At 41.5% G+C, this 21,723-nt stretch overlaps 1 protein-coding gene across 2 annotated transcripts in view; it reads left to right on the forward strand.

Moving 5' to 3' along the window:
- Nucleotides 1-21,723, forward strand: part of MED27 (mediator complex subunit 27) — a 176,050-nt gene that overhangs the window by 104,212 nt on the left and 50,115 nt on the right. For both annotated transcript variants that reach the window (XM_035112590.3, XM_088664792.1), the window contains exon 4: nucleotides 9,388-9,481. In XM_035112590.3, the coding sequence (XP_034968481.1) occupies nucleotides 9,388-9,481 (94 nt within the window). The remainder of the gene's footprint in view (nucleotides 1-9,387; nucleotides 9,482-21,723) is intronic.

Consider the following 21,723-nt stretch of genomic DNA (forward strand, 5'->3'; position numbering starts at 1 on the left):
ATATTAAGCCAAAGTTGCCTATTCTGTCTGAACCAGGGAGCTCTTGTTTAATGCAGTGTTTCTCAACCAGTGTGCCTCCAAATGTTTTGGGACTACAACTCCCATCATCCCTAGCTAGCAAGACCAGTGGTCAGGAATGATGGGAGTTGTAGTCCCAAAACATCTGGAGGCACACTGGTTGAGAAACACTGGTTTAATGTAATCGATTTAACAAACCAGAAAAATCCAAAGCCAGAATGTTGGAGCAGGAAGAAAGGGCCCTCTATTCAGTCCCTTGTTCGTGAATCTCTAAATTTAAAGCATTCTAAAAAAAATAATCAGCACCATATATGGCTTGAACCCCATGATCAGGAACTAATCTTATAGGGAAAAACAAACAGTTCAGGTTCTGATTGGATGTATGATCACAAAATGTGATGATATGCATGTGGAGTTATAAAATTGTGAGAATGCAATAAACCCTCAGGAACTAATCTAGTCCCCTCCCTCTGGATGATGTTTTTGTTTTTAGTTGTTGGTAGTTTATCTTTTTAATTTTTCTTGTGCTTTTTTACATGTTCCTTTTGAATCATTTGTAAGGATGCAAATAAAAACAAAATGTTGACAACAGACCCAGAAAGCTATTTCTGCCTTTCCATAGAGGATGCCATTTTAAGAGAAGTGCGCACACCAGGCAGCCTGAAGTGGGAAGAGCAAAGAATCACAATTTTGCAGGATTTGTGCTGCAACGTTTAATCATGAGAATTTAAGCCATTTATTTAGATGGGAGTACCCCTTTCATCTGATTGTTCTCTCAAGAGGAATGTAACACCAAGTCTCCACCCACAAGGAGGGGAGGCATCTTTTGAATTCGACCTAGACTGGCAAAAGAAGCAGGAAGCTCAAAAAGCATCTATAAAGCACCACTTTGAATGCATCAAAATGAATTATATTGCTGGACTAGGTAGAGGCCGCTGCCTTAGCAGGCAGCTTAACTCTTTAAAGAAAGAAAACTTTTGCTAACTAAGTACGCTGCCTATCTCAATAGTTAAAAGAGCTCCTTACCACAGTGGCCAGAGATTTATATAACCACATTTCCCCATGTGTAATATGATATTTCCCCCAAATTTTTAAAGTTTAAAATTGGGGGTCATCTTATACACAGACTGTTGCAATTAAATATATAAATAAATACATACTGCCATCCATTCTCTCCCCCCCCCAGCCTCCCCTCACTATTGGCCCCACGACAAACCCTGGTCTGGTACTCTCCCCCAGCAGCCCCCACTCTGGACATTGTCCCTTCCACCTGGTTCCCTCAGCCGCCTCCTGGCTACCCAGACTCCCCGTTCCCCAAGCGCACTCAGGCAGCACTGGTAATCGCAGCTCCTCAATCAGCATTCACATCTGCCGGCGCTCGTGGAGTAAATACGGTACATACTGTAAATACCAAGACAAAAGTGCAACACACAGGCGGGAGAAATGGAGCTGCAGCTACAGTGGAGTTACACTGAGCTGACAGGAGCAGCCTCCATTACACAGCTTGCCTCACTGTTTGATGTTTAAATATACGGTACTAAATACACTGGTGTTTTGAATATTTAATAAAATATCAAAGCTGTTCTGTTTGGTGTTTAAAATATTTATTTCTTAATTTTGGGCTCAAAAAATAGGGCTCGTCTTATACATGGGGGCGTCTTATACACGGAAGAATATGGTACTTAATGAATCTTATAAGCACAGGATGAGTGAAAGACACAGATTTAAAACCTCAGTGGCCCCTTATCTGGTATTTGAAACATGGATTGGTGTTAAGTATTGAAGGGGATCTCATTCCCCTTCTAAACAATTCTCAAAAGTAGTTATCGTGGCAGCATATGCCGCTACACTCCATTAGATGCATACTATTACCGTTGTTCTTGACACAAACTGCATTGTTTGCCTCCATGCTGCCATATGCAACAACAATTCAATAATGAATAATGGATGATACTGGAAAAATAAAGATATTCAGATCAAATGTCAAGAGGTTAAATTCTCCTGTTAAGAGACGTAGGGTAGAAATGTCACTCAAGAAGGGGAAACCACTGATTATATGCTTGGAAGAGACACACTGCAAAAGTTAATTAGATGCGCTCCTATGTCTGAAAGGCCTTGCCACCTAGATCTCTTCAACAGGATTATCATCTCTCCTCTTGTTCCTATCTGCTCTCATAACCTGGACAGGAGTGGATGGGTACAAGCTGGTCTCCAAACTTACCGCACTTTGGGCCGGTGCCTGCAGTGCCAATTGCGCGGAGGGCGGGGGAGCACGCCAGAGCGTGCGTCCATACACGTGCACACTATTTCCGGAGCACTGCCGGGTCGCAGGAGCACCGGAAATAGCTTATGCGCATGGGCCTCCGACCCGGAAGTGCTCCAGAAATGACGCTTGCGCATGTGTGCAAGCTATTTCCGGTGCTCCTGCAACCCGGAAGTGGGCAGCCGCGCCGGTAAGAGCGGGGGGCGGCGGGCGCTGCGGGCTGGATAACTGTGTCCTTCGGGCCGTATCCGGCCCGCGGACTGTAGTCTGGGGATGCCTGATATAGACTGTGAGATCTTTCTGAGAAAGGCATCTCCTTACAGAGAGAGCAGATCTTGGCCAAACTTCCTACCCTTAATTGTTCTTGATTTCACTTTAGCCAATTGATGAGCTTCTTACCAGACTCTGAAGTTGCACCTCAAGCAAATAGAAAACTGACTGAGATAGAAAGCATTGTTATTAGTACTCCACCATCCTCTAGCACAGAGGTTTTCAACCTGTTTGAGTCCACAGCTCCCTTAACCAACTACATTCTCCCTGCAGCTCCCCTGTAGAAAGTCTGCAGTGTGGCCCTATACCTATTTACTCAGACTTGTTCAACTGAGTTGCATGAGGTTCACTCTTACCATACAACAGATTGCAGCCTTTTTTTAAAGTCAGTTGTAGGGAAGCAGTAAATAAATAAATAAATAAATAAATAAATAAATAAAATTTGTGATCCACAAGAGCTCCTTGCAAGACAGAAGGTTGATGGAGGGGTTGCGCAGCAGTTTGCACCAAGGAGGGGCTTTTTCGGAAACAGCCGCCATATTATGTGGCAGCAGTCCTGTCAGCCTGTTCACAATAGTCATACCAGAATCTGATCCCCCTAATTGCATGTTTGGGTGGTGCAAAGTGGTCCCACTTGCCATTGTGGAGCTCTGGATTCCCAAATATTTTCATCTTTTGGTAATTAACTAACCTCATAATTTTAATTATAGCTTTAGTTTTTAGATTAATCCAGCCAGCCAGGCAGCAGTGGGTGCTGATGGTGTAGGTGACGAATACTATATGAGGAGATAACTTGTCTATGTGCCCCTTTCTCCAACGTTAGATTTGATGACCTGGGAAGGGCCTTTCCTGTAGTAGCACCCCATTTAGGGGAGTCTTCCTCCAGAAATATTTGGTGCCAATTCTTCTGTTTGCATGGTACCAAGTTAAAACTTTTACTCTACCAAGCCTTTGATGGATAAATGTATTTGCTAGTCTTGCTGCTTTTCATTTTTTATATGACATTTCTTTGATTTTTGGTGATATTTGGATACGATGGTTCTGTTGGTTGAAAACTGCCTTGAAGACTGCCTTGAAGAGCAGGAACATGGAGTATGACTCTCTTTAACTAAATGAATAAAGATAATTTTGTTGGCTGCTATAAAGTTTAGAAATGGCAAGATGTCGATGTCTCTGTACGAGCAGATGTTAATACAGCTTGATTTTTAAAAAGAAAAACCTCACTCTGGTAGAAAATGTGTCATTTTTAGGAATAGAAATCAAGTTAGCTTTGAATATTTAAAATTTTGACATGTGAGCTCTTAAAAATTCAGTGTGGGGCTAGTTTTATTTTATTTTTTACCAAGGTATTGTTTTAAAAGGCCCTTAGCAGGATACCACAAGGACTGCCTGATCCCTCTGAAGGCAGCCCTGTTTAGGGAAGCTTTTAATGTTTAATAGATTATTGTATTTTAAACCCAGCCAGATGGGCGGGGTATAAATAATAACTTCTTCTTCTTCTTCTTCTTCTTCTTCTTCTTCTTCTTCTTCTTCTTCTTCTTCTTCTTCTTCTTCTGTCTGATCATGTCACTCTTAGTGGTCCCTCATGGCTAATACCCATCATGAACCTTCTGTTCAGTATTGTGGGAGCAATTTTTTGGAACTCCCTTCCAGGTGAGGTCCAACAGGCCTGCTTGGTGTTGATTTTCCGGCACCTACTGAAGACTCTTTTAAGAACATAAAAAGGGCCTGCTGGATAAAGCCAGTGGTCCAACTAGTCCAGCATCCAGTTCTCACAGTGGCCAACCAGATGCCTACGGGTAACCTGCAAGCAGGAGTTGAATAAAAGAGCACTCTCCATTTGTGGATTTCAGCAAACCGGTATGCAGAAGCATCCCTGCCTCCCAACGAGGCAGAGCATAGCCCTCATTTTAACTGGTCTAATTCTACCATTTTAACCAATTTGTACCTTATCTGTATATAATTATTTATTGTACTCCGCTTCCTGGCTATTCTAGTTAACTAGTATATATAAATTGTTTAAATAAACAGGTGTTGTGCAAGATCTAAGTGGAACCAAAAGACAGTACTCTGGCAGCTGCATCTGGTGATGTTGGGACAGAGTTGGCTCTGGGGAACCTTCAGTTTGTAAAGCATGCATTCCAGCACCGGGAAGAAACCGGTGTTTTTTAGAAATGCCATTGATCCAAATATTTTTTGTGATATGGAGCTCTGCAGAGAGGTTTCAGTCTTCAAAATGCACATTCTTGGCTGATATTCACATCTGGGAGAGGCTTTCACAGCCTGAGAATTCGTTGAAGATCCTTTCACTGCTTCTCCAAGCATGAAGTGTCATTTTGCAAGAGGTGGCAGAGATCACTGCTTTAATAACTATTGTTAATTCATGTCACTGGAAAACCTGCTGCAGAGCCGCACTTGCAAACATGCTTGTGCTTGCTTAAGAGGCACTGTTTGAATTAAATTCTTTATTTTCACCCCAGGAATAATAAACTATATCTGAAGTTTTCAAATTGGCATTACGAGAATTGTGACAGTTTTGTTTATGGCCCATTTTTAGTACCAGATGCAGTAGGTGCTGTTTGGGGCATCAGTTCATCCTCTTCAATGAGCATTGCATTGCTTCTCCTTGCCCACCAGGAATCAGTATGTTGTAAATAAAATAATATTCCTAATAGAAACAAGTTTGCCATTAAAATACCTTGGCACTGAGAATGGTAGTAAGTGGCAATAGGTCTCCCACATGCTGCATGCATTTATGAGGATAGGAAGCTCCCTTTTATTAAAATAGACCATTCATCCCTCTAGCTCACTGTTTGTCTATATTGACTATATTCCGTGTCGGGGGAGGCTGGCGAGAGGCGACGGCGGGAGAAGGTCTTCCCCCGTCGCCTCTCGCCGCACACAGCCGCACACAGAGTTGCACTCCATGTTGGGGGAGGCAGGCAAGGCGGTAGCTGGGAGAAGAGAGCTTCTCCCCCCACCGCCTTGCACACAGCCGACATCGGACGGGGCTTCGGAGACCTTCTCCGAAGCCCCGTTGCATGCCGCTGCCAGTCCCCCAGAGCCTATAGGAACGCATTGATTAAGTTTCAATGCATTCCTATGGGAAACTGGGACTCGCTAGACGAAAAATTCGTTTCACAAATTGACCCGTGGAACGAATTAATTTCGTCTAGCGAGGCACCACTGTATATCTTTTCCCTCAGCGGGTCCAGGTGAGTTAGTTTGGTTCTCCCAACCCCAGCTGTTTTTCTCCCTCCCTCCCTCTCTTTCTCTTTGCCCGTCTCTCCTATAAAGCAAATTCTTAGGTTTTGTATGTGGAGTGGAAAAATGAACAGCATGTATTTTACACACTGTGGGAGAAACTCTATTTAAACGATGCCTGAGCTACTAAACATAACACTAACATCGGATCACTGGATCTAATCCAGTTTATTTTAAAAGGTCATACTGAAGAACTAAGCCATCTGTCCAGTGTAGAACTGAAAGGCATTTAAAGTGTTGCCTTTCTGCATTCTCTTTGGGGACAAGTTTATATGTGTGAGAGAGGGGGAGATACCATGTTACCAGTTTACAAAGCTGCAGCTTCTGAAATAGTCCTTAACTTTTGATTCTTGATTTTTCTCTGTACTAATCCCAGCCCTCCACAAAATGAATTGGTGGATTCCACACTTTGGCCTGATATAAGCCTTCTGAAGCACCTTCTGCCTGCTAGGTGGTGCCTTTCTCATAAAAGCTGTCAGGTATTTTAAAGATTAGATAGATAGATAGATAGATAGATAGATAGATAGATAGATAGATAGATAGAGATAGATAGGGCATCCAGTTCTGCTCTGCATTAATAGAGGCACCTCCCACAACAGTGAGATATTGTTGGTGAAGGAAAAACAAGGATGATTGAGGGTAAATATTCTTGCAAATTACCCCCAGGGACGTGGGGAATGGACTTCACTCGCAGTTTGTCTCGGTATTTGGCTCTCTGGAATACAGGGGGCAGGTAGGCGCTAAGTGCAAAAGTACTTCACCTGCTGAAAACTCTCCAATGCCACTATTAACAAGCAGAGCTCCTCCTGTTATTTAGAGCTTAATTGGACTAAAGTACAGGCATGTGCTAGAAGAGATGAGATCACAAACTGCGGAACAAACCAACTGCAAGGACTTTAAGGTTTGAACTTGAGAGAAGACTTCATTCAGAGCAAAAGACGGTGAGGGGGATAGGAGCCTACAGTTTCTTTTTTAAAAAGTTTTATTCTCTACATTTATGATTCGGCAACCCTCTGAATGTTAGTTCAAATGATATTCGTACAAGCAAGGATGGAAGAAATTGGATTATAAATATGGAGTACAGTATAACGGAACTGTGTGGGTAGAAAAGGGGGGGGGAGCTCTATTTTGCAAAAGGTTTACGATGGAAACTTAGAGCTGACTCTTCCCCATCCTTTGTTACCGATATTTACGAAGTGAACTGAATAACACTAAGAGGACTTGGAATTGAATTTAATTGGAAGTATAATTGCTCATATATCTTCAGTTGGAAGGAAGGATGAAAGGAGTCTGTCAACTGCCAAGGAACTGATAAGGTTCTGTAAAGAGTCCTCTGCATTTCGACAGACCACTCTTCTTCCCAGGAAAAATGGTAATATTTACTGGGGCAGGGTGACTTTTGCAGCTGTTGTTAAAGTTGCAAAACAACGAAGCACAGGATGGAGCAATGGAGAAATCTCTGGAACAACAATGGGATATCAGCTCTGCCCAAGGCATGAGGATAACAGCAACAACCGGGGGAAAGAAAGACATAACATCTTACAAGGACAGGGAGAACCACCATGGGCAAAATAATTGCCACACACAGGAAGAACAAGGATATAGTTTGAGTTCATCACTTGTAGTTTTATAAATCATTTAATGTTTCAACATGAATAGAAGTTATTAATATTACAGTTGTTGTATGAGGGGTTATTATGAATGTAATTGAAATTAATAAGATTTTGGAACACAGAAATAAAGAAAATAATCAAATCTAGCACACTGGGCACCACTTTATATAAATTCTATAATTCGTATTTGAACAATTGGTATTAATAACTTTATTATAAATTGGTCTTGTTATGTGGCTATTATTGGACTGTAATTTAATATAATAATTATTAAAAATAGATAGATTAGATAGATAGATAGATAGATAGATAGATAGATAGATAGATAGATACAGTAGATAGATATAGACACACTGCTTGAAAAACTGGTGAGTTCTGCAAAAATTCTTCACCTTGCTAAGTATGATTTTAATTATTTTTAATGGCAAAATTTAAAAATTAAAGCAGGATTACTAAGAAGTAATCTTGGGATCCTCTAGGCTTCTGAAGGAGTTAGCTGGTTGGCTGGCTGGCTAGCCGGCTGCCTTCCTGTGAATTTTATGGTTAATGGAGTGTTATGATAGCGGGATAAACTTTCCAACCCTTAAAATGAACACTAAATTAGGGCTAAAAATGTGTATGTTTCCTGGCACAGCATTCCTGGAGGATTACTGCTTTGGGCAAGATACCCACAAGTCTTCTCATCTCTTCATTTTATTTTACACCTTTTAACTAGGAGTTAGATAGTTGCTGATTGGGCAGGTGCTAAAATAGTCTGTTGAGGAGCTTTGCTATATGTGCACAATGATAATTTGTGTGTCAAGGCATGTAGCTCAGAAAGATGAGACACACTGTTCCCATCCATTACTGGGCCAAATGTTTTACTTGGAATTTTGATTCAAGGGCCAATCCAGATAACTTAAATGTGTACACAGGCAATAGCCAAATAATCTGCATCTGAATGTTGCACACAAGCACAGTGCCAAACCTGTGGTGACCTTTAAAATGTCACTAAACTGGGTGGAATGGAGGCAGGGTGGGGACGGGAACAGAACCCCTGCGCAAACTGGTCCTTGACTGTACATATTAAAATGTCTTACACATGGCAATACAGTTGTCCATGGGCTGTATCCACTGTTGGACCAATTCAGAGTAGACCATTAAAAAAAAAAAGACACAGGGAACTTAGGCCTGTTAGTTTCAGTGGGTCTACAGTGAGTAGAACTAAGTTGAATATACAGTGGTACCTCTACTTAACGAATTTAATGCGTTCCGAACACACATGCGTAAGTTGAAAAAAATTGTAAGTCGAATCCCATAGGAATGTATTGGGAGAAAAAATTCGTAAGTCGAAGCAACCCTATCTAAAAATTCGTAAGTAGAAAAAATCTTATCTAAACCGCATCCAAGATGGCGGGCGGAGCTCCGTTCGTAAGTAGAAACATTCTTAAGTAGAGTTATTCGTAAGTAGAGGTACCACTGTAACCCCTGTTTTGAAAGCACCTTTGCAGGCAGCTTTGACCACAAGGTTGCTTAGAGAATCTTGATTGTTTCAGAACAGCATATGGTGGGGGTGGCTTCCGTACATGCACATCATGAAGCGCTGCCATAACTTTTGTTGGTCTCTACATATGAACTACAGGTGTACAGTAGCATATCACAATTTAGAAGAGCAGTGCTAAAGAACAGAGAGGGAATATGAGAAGGAAGGGGCTATAAGGAATGTTCCAGGGAAGGAGAAGAAATAATATTTGTGCTTTTTTAGTTCATGTAGTGCAGGTAAAACCTAAAAAGTAGCTGGCAAAGTAGAAAAATGTGTTGGGAATTTGTATGACTCAATTAAAAAAATGCAAGGGTGTTGATGAGGGGATCTTGATAGAGCTGTTAAAGAATAGAGTTAGCTTACCCATGTACAAAGCTACATTCTCAAGTTTAGACTTTTCGTCTTTTTCTTTTTTAATGCTTGTGATCATTTTATAGGTACGTTGATGATGTGATCAGCCGCATTGATAGAATGTTTCCTGAAATGTCCATCCACTTATCAAGGCCAAATGGGACCTCTGCAATGTTACTGGTATGTTAAAGTTTTATACAAGCAAAACTGGTGGTACACACACACACAAAGAGGCAAGTTCCTGGGTGGGAGATGGGGAAAGCATGTGCTTTAAAAAATTTTAACTACTAATAATTGATCAGAAAATTCTGGCAAAAGCTTAAAAGTCATCTGTCAGAGTAAAGGTTCAGATTCAGGTTAATGGTCTATCTAGCCTAGCATCCTGTTCTCACAATGGCCAGTGGGAAACTTGCTAGCAGGTCAACAGCACAACAGCGACCCATTCATCTGCAATTCCAGTAGAGCATTACCATTGTGGCTAGCAGGCATTGATAGCTTTGTCCCACATGAACTTGTCTAATCCTCTTCTAAAGATGTGTGATGTGGTGGCCAACACTACCTCTTGCAGGTGGAAATGCCATAGTTTAACTATGAGCTTTGTGAAAAAGTACTTTCTCTGGTCTGTACTTAATCTTTCAATATTTGGGTTTCTTGGAGGTTTCTTGATTTTCTTGATCTTTCCACGGCTGCCATGAAAGCTTTTGCTACCAGAGACAAGCGTCGCCTACTCCTTCTCCCCACCACCACCTCCAGTCACACGCACCGCTCTTTCTTGCGCACACACAGGTGCTGGGTTGCCAGGCTGCACCAGGCTGCACCACAAACCATGTAAAGTTAAGGGCACCAAGTGGAGCAAGGAAAGTGCACCCAGGGCCTTCTCCACCCTTCAGCTTGGCAGGCAGCATCAGTGCCCTGGAGAAGGAAAGCAAGTGTACACAGCTGCATAGGGAGACTTCAGGCTCTCCAGCAGTAAAGCACAGTGTCCCCTCAGTGCCGAGCCACAGGGACTGCGATCGTCCCCAAAAGCTGAACCACTTTGAGGGTGATGCCCCCCCCAAAAGCGGAGTGACTTCTTAATTTCTCAGCTTTGGGTTCAAAAACATTGGAGTCGTCTTATACATAGGGGCGGCTTATACATGGAAAAATCCAGTACTTTTTCCACAACATGACTAGAAAGCCCCAAACATTGTTACTATTCCTCATTGGGGAGTTGTACCAACCCCTTGATTATTTTGGTTGTCCTTTTCTGAACCAAATGTATTTTAAGGTCCTAAGCTGGAGAGCTGCAAAGTTCATACACAGGACTTGCAGCAAATCTATTGACTTCTTGACTGCAAAGAGCTGACTTCTACACGGCATCACAAATAGCTTCTGATTCCACCCTTTCAGATTTAATAGCGGTTTGCTGTGTAGCATTGAACCAGAAAGCAGATCTTCCACCCCCAGTGTGACCTCCTGGAGTTCATTGCAGAGTTGTTTGGCTCTTAACCAATGTAAACGGCTAAGATTTTTGTGGGTTGCATATGGAGATTTGATGGAAAATTCTAGGGAACAAATAACTGCACCAAACCACAAATATTTTAATCTGAAGAGGAAATAAAGCCATAGAGTTTGAAGGCAGTTTCCTGTCTTCCTATGTGTGTGGCATCAAACTAATGTACATAATCTATATTAATTTTGGAGAGCCAAAAACATATTTTCATAAGAGATCATGGCTGCTGGCCAAATAAATAAATGATTTTCACAAGCATCTGAACGCAGGAGGCATACAGCCTAGATGAATCAAACCAAAAGAGAAGCTTCGTTTTAATGTCAAATTGTAGTGTAAATGAAAAACTATAAACACATTTATAGCTTACCAACTGCTTAGCTTCTCAGCAACTTCAGTTGAGATTTTAGCATTTTTTTATATGAACATATTCTTAGTACAGCTCTTGAAGGAAGCAAGTTCCTTTAGTCATAATAAAAATCAGTTGTCATATTTCATTTATTTCTGGTCAGATGTCTAATATTCAATTTTTTAAATACTATTCCAGGATTGACTGAACTGGAGGGTTATTTTTTTTAAAAAAGCTTGTTTTCCCTGGTATATTAATTTGTGATTTAATGATTCACCAAGAGGAACAATATACTACATGTAGTGAATTATGTTAGTTCTGGAGCTTCCTGCAAAACCATTCACTTTCAGTTAGCATTATATTCTTTTAATTGTCCGTCTGTCTGCTAGTATTCATAATGCTTTTGTTGTAAGCTCAAATTTGACTTCCTCTGTATTTATTAGCAGGACCAAAATCTGTCTGGAATTTTGTATGCCTGGTGAGTTAGGAGTAATAGCACAGCGTTTTGCACCTGTGCTTGTGTGTACACATTTGTATATACATACAAACAGACATGCAAATAAACCCCAAGGGCAGGCTGGGCAGGCATCCTAAGGATCTTGTACTGGCATTAGGGATGCTATCCAAGTTTTCACAGCAGATTTTGGCTGTGCCTATCTAATATTTATTTAGCACCAGTTTTGGCAAGTCTCCATAGCTCTGTTCTCAATTAGTAATGGGTGCTTATAATCTCCATTTTTCTTTTCTTTTAGAAAATCCAAGTGTAGGACCACAAATGTCTGAAACCTTAGTTTCAGGGATGAATCCAATTCTACCTAAAAGAGACTCATTGAAAGAATAGGCATGATTGGTTTATTTCTAGTAAACATTGCAAGCCACCTTGAATCACAATTTGGGAGTTTTCCAATTCTGAATATTATTTTGCTGGCCTGTAAACTGAACATTTGTATTTGTATGATTGAAATTTAGTGGCTGATCTGTGTATGATCATAATAAAAAAGATTTGTGATTAGGAGAAGGTCAGATAAAAAATATATTAAATAATAAACAATAAGAATCAAATAAATAAATAACAGAAGCAGCAGCAGAAATAAATATAATTCCCAGTGCATATCTTTTGTCACATTGTTGATACTACTAAAATTATCTCCTGGAGCTTTTCTTTTCCACCCCAGCTCACCTAAGATGCAAAGCCTTTTTTATAACAAGTATTAAATATTTCCTTTGATGAAGAGTTTTATTCAGAAACCAAAAGTTTTGGTGCACAAAGATGTTTTAGGCAGAAATCATGAAGTTGAAAGAAAACAAGTTTTTCGTTTTAATTGCTCATTTGGCACTTTATTTTCTTATAATAGCCATGACTGGAATTTATCACAGGGACCTTTTCCTTTCAAGCTGTTCCACAAGTTCACTCCAAGGAACTTTCAATTAACTAGTGCCACCCCAAACTCCCCTGCAGAGCAAATACTTTTGCTTCAAGATCCTGTCATCTCTAGTACAGACCATAGAGCACACCAAGTGTGCATAATTTCCTGCAAGAGACTGTCCGTATTAGATCATTCCGTTAAGCCTTAAGGTAGATTTTAATAGTTCAGTACAGGTATTTCAAATTGAATGAAGAGTGAGGGGTTATGGAGAAGAACTGCACTGTGGTGTAGTGGTTATGTTGTTGGTCTAGGACCTGGGAGACCAGGGTACAAACCCCTACTTGGCCATGAAACTCACTAGGTTACCTTGAGCCAGTCACCAGCTCTCAGCCTAACTTACCTCACAAGGTTGTTGTGAAGATAATATGGAGAGGGTAAAACCATGTGTTCTGCCTTGAGCTTCTTGGGGGAAAGTGGGAAATAAAGGTAACAACAACAACAACGATATAGTAGAGGTAGGAGTTTACCACCATGGCCAGACTCTCTGGCCTTCAAAATTCCTAACAAAGCAGTCTAAAGAAGAGGCACAAAAGGTTAAACATTTCAGCCTTCAGCTTTGGGCAGCATTCATATAAACATATGCCTACCAAGGGAAGGCCTTTATGCACATTACAACCTCTAGCTAGTACAGAAGCATAACGAAGCTCATTCCTAAGGGTATTTGTTGGTTCTTAGTAGCTGCTGTATTGCGATCCTGCATGGCCAAGGTTTCCTCTAGACAATCCTCTCTTTCTGTGTTTCTCAGATTTATACATAGTGATTGTACTTCATTAAGCTGGATTTACAGTGCATAGTCTAAGCACATAAATAATTGAAACCCCTTTCCAGAGCTCTGTGGAATCCTCAGCTGATTTTAAAGTAGTCTATCATGGTAGTTTTGGATAGCAGTTGATCCCATTCCACCCTATTGATTTATCAGTTAATCTTTTAACTGCATCCACACATGAAAGATCGCAAACCTTCTAGGATAACACAGCCTTAATAAAAAGACTATGCAAAATTCATTGTCTTCAATTCAAAAACTTTGTTGCACGTTTTCCCAATTTGGCATAAATGGGAATTATAAGTTGGATGTTAGGGAAAGAGTAGTACCTCTGGTGGAGGACATGCCATGCTCCTTCTGGGGTAGTTTGTCCACCTTTGGTCCCCACCCTGCACTCAGCTCTCACCTGTGGCTCCTAGAAGCTGTCAGCCTAGGAAACTGCTTTGACTGGTCGGCTAAACCACGTGAGTAGCTGGATGGGTTTCAAACCCTCAATGAGTTAAGGACTTCTCCTGCATGCAAATACAGGCTCCGGCAGATTGAGAGAAGAGAGCAATAGTGGGTCCAGCAATCAAGAAGGAAGCTTCTGCATGTGCTGTAGAGAAAAGTGAGGGGCAGATGGGGTTTGTCAACCTGGGAAGGTTGCTCATCTCAGAGAAGGAAAAGTCTGATCCTAAAGCTCTGCTGCCTTGCAACTATACTCATTCATGAGAATGGCTTTGGGAGTAAACTCAGAGGAAAAAATTTGTGCCCACTGTCTGGTGGGACATTGTTGGGAGAGAAAAGGCTAAGGAGTAAACCCTACACAAATCCAGAGTGGAGTCCCTGAGGTGGCTGGATGGCGCCTTGTACACATCTCCTTCCGGCAACTCCTACAAGCCCAGCTGGTGCTCTGCTTTTCTTTGGAGGCTGAGTGAGGCTGAGAGAGGGATCTTGTAATCTGGGCAGCCCAGGACCACCTTACACACAGCTCAGGCTTGCACCCCAAGGAGGTCCCCTTGGTTCTGCTAACTCAGGGGTTTCACTTCACCCCCATAGATGCATCAAATGTTTTTCTATGAAGAAATGACAGGAGGAATGCTGAAGGCCTAACCCATGCAGGCACATATTGACCTTGTGAACTCCATCAATAAAATATAAATCTCCGCATTTAAATGTTTATCCATGTGAAGCCACTAAGGTTCTAACGTCTTGTAAAAATTTCCCCTCTAAAATTTGTGTGAGTGCAATACACGTGTGTCATTATTTCTGTCCTTTATAAATCTTCACCAATTTAGTTTGATTCAATTGTTGTTTAATCGTGTATTTTAATTTGTATTGTATTGTTTGATTTATAAGCCATTCTGAAAAGATTTTTTACTGAAGGATGGCATATAAATTCTTTTTAAAAATGAACTGAGCCTGATATTCTGGCCAGTCGTAGACTTTCACAAATTGAATTATTTGATCATTTCTCAACAAAGTGTATGCTGTGGGCAACAAACTATCCCCTTGATAGAGCAACTTTTTGTTCTAAAAAAAACCCTGAACCTCACATGAGTTTGATTATGTATTAATGGAGATCCATTGTCATACAAAGACAGGTTTTTACATTTTAGCTGCTGTGCATCTTCAGTGCTATGATATAGTGCTTTTAAGATCCTGGCTATAAATCATGCTTTACATGGGTTGTTTATACCTGTCCATAAAACTATATTAAGTTTGAAAATGTTTGTTTCAAGGCAAAGCTTTTATTGTTGAATTGAATTTCTGAGCAGGTCGGAATGGACATAAACTTATAACAGCTATAAAAGAGAAATCTACTAGCTAGTTGGCACGAAATTCTTCAGGGTTCAGCAACCCCTTGAATTGTCCCTTGCTACTGTATTCTTCCCAGATTTATCAGCAACTCAATTAATTTAGGTTGTCATTGTTCAGCTACACAGTATAATTAGCACTTTAGTGGCAATTCTTTACATCTGTTCTTGTTAGTCCAGCTGACTGATGTGATTCAGGCGTAAGTATAGGCAGCTCTGAAGGCTGCAGGTGGTGTTCTCTCTCTATTCTAGAGAATATTCTGGAGTTGCCTATTTTCTTTCAAAACCATGTTGTGATTCTGTTGGAGCTCATGTTAGGATGACCACTGTCTAAACTGAAATGGTCACCAGTGTCAATTTGTATTTCCACTGCATGGTGAAGCAAACACGATGTGTAAAATGAATGCTGTATATCATCTTGTGTGCCTTCAGGTGGAGAGATTGTGCACATCTTACAAAGGTACTTTCACATTACTTATTTAGTAAAGGTAAACTGGCCAGACTGGACATGCTACCCTCCGCTGTCCTTGAAGGTCGATTCTCAAAAACACCATACCAGAATAGACTATGTCCCTGCGGAGTTGGCAGCGTGGAGACTGTATCACATGTACTCCTGTTCTGTCCCCTATATAAAGACCTCAGGGATGAGATCATCACACCTCTGATATCCGCCATTTCGGGCCGCCCATCCGAGGATATACTGTTTTTCCTCCTGGCAGACCAGACTGCCCAGACAACAGAGAAGGTAGCCAGATTTACTGAGAGGGCCATGAGACTGAGGGCCGCCAGCTGAAGGACAATAGCGCCTCCTGTGTGAACATATAATTAAGATCTCATCTGTTCCATTTTAATTGTGTTATGCTGAATCCCGAGACAGCACATTTTATTGTTATATATAGCATTTTTCTTTTTTCTTTCCTTTTTACCAGGTTATGTAATATGAATCCTTTGTTGCAATGGCCTGCAGGCCACACAAATAAATAAAGTTTTACTTACTTAAAGGTAAAGGGACCCCTGACCATTAGGTCCAGTTGCGGATGACTCTGGGGTTGCAGCGCTCATCTCGCATTATTGGCCGAGGGAGCCGGCATACAGCTTCTGGGTCACGTGGCCAGCATGACTAAGCTGCTTCTGGTGAACCAGAGCAGCACACGGAAACACCATTTACCTTCCCGCTGGAGCGTTACCTATTTATCTACTTGCACTTTGACATGCTTTCGAACTGCTAGGTTGGCAGGAGCAGGGACCGAGCAACAGGAGCTCACCCCGTCGCGGGGATCGGAACCACCGACCTTCTGATCGGCAAGCCCTAGGCTCTGTGGTTTAACCCACAGCGCCACCCGCGTCCCTACTTACTTATTAGTTGCCCTTATATACCACATTTTTCTCCAATGAGATTAGGGTGCTGTTCACAGTGCTCCCTCTCCTCATTTAATCCCTACAACAACTCTGTGAGGTAGGTTAGACCAGTGTTTCTCAACCTTTTTTGGGCCACGGCACACTTGTTCCATGAAAAAAATCACGAGGCACACCACCATTAAAAAAGTTAAAAAATTTAACTCTGTGCCGCCCTATATTGACTATAGGAAGGAGGAAATTAATCTCCCTCCCGCCGCCCCATGGGAGGGGAGAAGCCTTCAGACCCCCAATTCTCCTCTCCTGCGCCCCGAAGTGGTACAGTCCAGGCAAGGCTCTGCCTGCCCCCGGATTACAAGGGCGCGCACACTTCCAGGGGAGCTGCGGGGCGGCTCAAAGGCGAAAGGTTACCTTGGCTGCTGCTTGCGAGTAATTCCGGACCGTGAAGCCCAGCGTCCGCCACGCAGCCATGGCGAAGGACGGGCGAAGGAGGCAGGGGAGGCGGAGCAACATCGATGCGGCTTAAGGGGGACCGGTGGCGGATCTGGAGTGCGCCTCCCTAGGGGGCCTCCCTAGATTCTAAAACCACCCTCCAGTCGTTTGCACTGAACTTTGGGAAAGAGGAGGAGAAATATTGCTTTCCGGCGGGTGAGTGTCGTGTATTGGCGGCCGCCAGGCACGTGATAATGTAAATCGCCCTTCTCGTCGCCGCACACCAGCCACTAGTGTGCCGCGGAACAGCGGTTGAGAAACGCTGGGTTAGACTGCGAGACAGTGGCTGTCCTAATGTCACCTAGTGAGTTTCATGGCCAAATGGGGATTCAGACCATGGTCTCCTAGATCCTAGTTCAGGCACCCCCCCAAACTTCAGCCCTCCAGATGTTTTGGACTACAGTCCCCATCATCCCTGACCACTGGTCCTGTTAGCTAGGGATCATGGGAGTTGTAGGCCAAAACATCTGGAGGGCCACAGTTTGGGGGTGCCTGCTCTATTAGCTCAAGTTTTCACAAGCTGATGCTGAATTCATGGTGCATTAGAATCTTCAGTGTTTGGTGATATTTAATAAATTCTTCTGTGAAATCTTCAAGAGTCATCGTATTAGTATAGTATCCTAAATAGTTAGTAGAATGTAATCTATCATGCCTACCAGTATAACTGAAAGGGCCATTTTGATTGTGACATACACTACAATTGGAACAGCTTTGTACATCTCTGCCAGGTTTGAACAGCAGGGTCTCAGAGAGGGATTCTGTGTCATTCATCTTCATTACAGTGGAACTTTCCCTTACCCCAAAATAGTGACCTTCATATGTTGCAGACTGCAGCTGCTCTCTGGCCAGTGATTAGGGATGATGGGATTTGGAGTCCAAAACTTCTGGAGGGAAAGCCTACTCTAGAGTTCCATCTGGAAGAGCTATGGGTTGTTCTATTTTGGGCTGTGGTGTAGATGACCAGAATTATGTGAGTAATTTTTAACTTGTGTATTTTAACTGGTTGTTGTTTGGTGGTGTTTTAATTGGTTGAGGTTTTAACTATTACCTGATCTAATCTCTTAGGAAGGGCTGGAGAGAAGGGACAGTATAAATAATGCAGGATCATTATTGGTTGTAAAATAATGCTTGTAAAAGGACTGTATGGTAAGAAGGCTTGTACTTCAGTTGTCAAGTCCAAATCTTTGCTTCCATGGATTTTGATGAGGGCATACCCTTGTCCCATGTAAGCCCCACTGAAAGGAACAGATGCTACCCAACACCTGTGTATTGCCCCATTTCATCACTCATTTGTAAGATGCATGTAGAGTAAAAGCCACTGTTATTTTTTGTAATGTTCTAAATAAAAAGCTTGTGGTTTCTAAAAATATTGCAGAATGGATTAACAAAGAAGCACTGCAACTCATCATTTTAAAGCAGAGTCTTAAAATAATTTGTATAATTTTGGAAAATATATTCCACCCCAGAAAATGGCTTATTTTAAGGAACTGTTTTTCACATTACTTTTACAGCTCAGCCAATTTATTTCCTTTATATAATTGTAATATTTTATATCTCTAGGCTTCTTCACCTAATCTTTTTCCTCTTCTACTGTGAAATTGGGGAGTAACACCCCCCCCTTCCCAGTGGCTTCCATTCTTACTAAATTACATAATTTATCTATTAGCTTCTTAAATCTCCCTTTAGCTACTCTAAGTAGTCTGGCAGTATAAAAGTGGGCTGTATGCTAAATACAGACAAATTAGACATCTTGATAGTATACTTGCTGCAGTTTTGACTGCTGTATTAAATTTATCTTAGTTGCAGCAGTTTAGTTAAGAGAGTTCTCTCCCTATTTTTCCTAATGTGATTGTAGCCTCGAGCATTTAATTCCTGCTCTCCAGCTTTTAATTTGAGTAACTATTTCATATATTCTCCTTAAAGAGTTGAGGTTACAGTGTTGATGACAGAATTGAGAATCTAACATCTTAATTTCAAGCTATGTATATAGAACATCTGTACCTTTTGGATAGGGGGAAACATACAGACATCATTTGTTTCCTAAAGGGAAGTCATTGTAATGGATCACTCTTAACAGTCTATACAGCTCCTTCCTTTAAGAAACATTGATGTGGTTTAAATGTTTAATGGTGTGAAGGCTCAGGAACATGCCACAGATTTTCTCACTCCTTCCTCTTTTCTGGTGAATGGGTCCCCTTCATTTCCTGGTTTTTTATAATAATGATTGGATCCAATAGTAGCCTTACTAAGAACGTTGTTGCTGCTTGTTAAACCTACAACAATAAATAATAATAATAATAATAATAATAAATAATAATAAATAATAATAATAATACATCTTCATCCAAAGATCACAGGATAGTTCACAACCTAAAAATAAAAAAATGAACACAAAACACATAATAAAACAAAAACAAACCAATAACCACCACCTCCCACAAAAACATTTGAAAGGCCATAGAACTTATTGATCAGCCAAAGGCTTAGTTACAGAGAAACATTTTCACCTGGCACCTAAAGATATGCAACAATGGCATCAGGTGAGCCTCCCTGGAGAGAGCATCCCACAAGCAGGGAGCCACTGCAGAAAAGGCCCATTCTGGTGTTCCATCCTCCGGGGCTCTTGTGGAGAAGGCACACAAAAAAGGGTTCACATGATGATCGCAGGGTCCAAGTCAGGTCATATTGGAAGAGTTGGTCCTTGACGTATTGCAATCATGAGCTGTTTAAGGCTTTATAGGTCAAAACTAGCACCAATGTCAGGATTGTATTATATGCTCAAACTGTCTTGCCCCAGTGAGCAACTTGGCTGCTGAATTCTGCACCAGCTGAAGTATCCGAACCATCTTCAGAGGCAGCCCTACATATAACATATTGGAGTAATCTAACCTAGAGGTTACCAGAGCATAGACAACAGAAGTTAGGTTATCCCTGTCTAGATGGGGGCATAGCTGGGCCACCAGAGCCTCAAGCAACAGCAGTGGATCCAGAAGTACCTGTAAGCTACACACCTGCTCCTTCCATAGCTGCCAAGTTTTCACTTTTCTCACGAGAAAGCCTATTTAGCATAAGGGAAAATCCCTGTAAAAAAGGGATAACTTGGCAGCTATGGCTCCTTCAGAAAGGGGTGTAACCCCATCAAGAGCAGGCAACCTCCCATCCATCTGGTCTAGGGAACCACCCACTAACAGTGCCTCAGCCTTATCCAGATTGAGCTTCAGTTTACTGGCTCTCGTCCAGTCTATTACGGAGGCAAGACAATGGTCCAGCACGGAGACCCCAAACTAAGGCCCGGGGGCCGGGTGCAGCCCAATTGCCTTCTCAATCTGGCCCCCAGTCGGTTTGGGAATCAGCATGTTTTTACATGAGTAGAATGTGTCCTTTTATTTAAAATGCATCTCTGGGTTATTTGTGGGGCCTGCCTGGTGTTTTTACACGAACAGAATGTGTCCTTTTATTTAAAATGCATCTCTGGGTTATTTGTGGGGCATAGGAATTCGTTCATATTTGTTTTCAAAATGTAGTCCGGCCCCCCACAAGGTCTGAGGGACAGTGGACCGGCCCCCTACTGAAAAAGTTTGCTGACCCCTGGTCCAGCACATCCTCTGCCATGTACTTACAAGTGTAAAGGAGAAGTAGAGCTGTGTGTCATCAACATATAGCTGGCAATGTACCTCAAAGCTCCAGATGACCCCATTCACTGTTCCTTGTTCATTATTCCAGAGTTCTGTAAACTTTTGCCAGTCTTGTTCACATTTCAAAAAAATTTCTTGCCCATATTTAAACTATGGAATCCAGGTAAGGGGATTCCTAAAGTGGCCATTTCCCATAGTTTAATATTTCATTATCTAATATGTGATTTCCCCTCCCCAATGTTTTGCATATAGAATCCTTGCTGTCAATCCCAGCATTTTTTTAAAAAAAAGTAAAGTCATTTTCAAGAGAATACTGCAAAATACTCCCTATAGTTGGCATTGTTTTCTGCCAGTAATTTTAATAGGTCTACTCTGAATAGGGCTTTGTTCGAGACAACCACTAGCTTGCTCTGTTGCTTAGACTGGCAAACTATGGTTAGCATCTTTCCCTCCATACTACATTTTGAAATCTGCTTATACAATATGGTTAGAAGGCAGTACTAGCCAAAAGTGGTGGAAGAAAATGCTATTATGGAAAAGTGAAGAGAAGAGGAAGGAGATTTAGGACCACATGGCATATTTGAGGTGTGGCAGCCTTAGCTGCTGCCTCAGACAGCGGATGCTGGCTGACAGGGTGGCAGCAAGATCATGGAGGACAGAGCTGTGTGTGTGACACAAAAGCTTGTCTGCAGTCTGGTTGACTTATGTATGTGGAATTTGTTTATGTGTTTGGGGGTGGAGGGAGTCTTCCTTCCTTCTTTCCTTTTGAATTTTATTGGTTTTCTAGTAATCCAAAATATACAAAGTCATTTACAAAACATTTAGTTGCAAATTAAATAAAACAGAATATAACATTTATCGATCTCAAGAGAATATGGCAATAATAAGTTTTAGCAGTGCAGGAAGGTATAAGGTAGAATTATGATTGTTAACAATAACTTAATTATCTTTGTGCAGTTTTAATTATGGCCATTAGTTACAGACTACCTACATTTATTTTGCAAAATAAAAGCAAAAGTAAATGAGGAAAAGAAAGAAAAAACAAGAGAAGAGGAGCTGTCTGTAGATGTCAGACTGTGTTATAAACAGTAAACACCCTTCTTCCATGTATATCA

Source organism: Zootoca vivipara, chromosome Z2 (assembly GCF_965207765.1).
Source record: "Zootoca vivipara chromosome Z2, rZooViv2.hap1.1, whole genome shotgun sequence".
In the NCBI taxonomy this organism is placed as follows: Eukaryota; Metazoa; Chordata; class Lepidosauria; order Squamata; family Lacertidae; genus Zootoca; species Zootoca vivipara.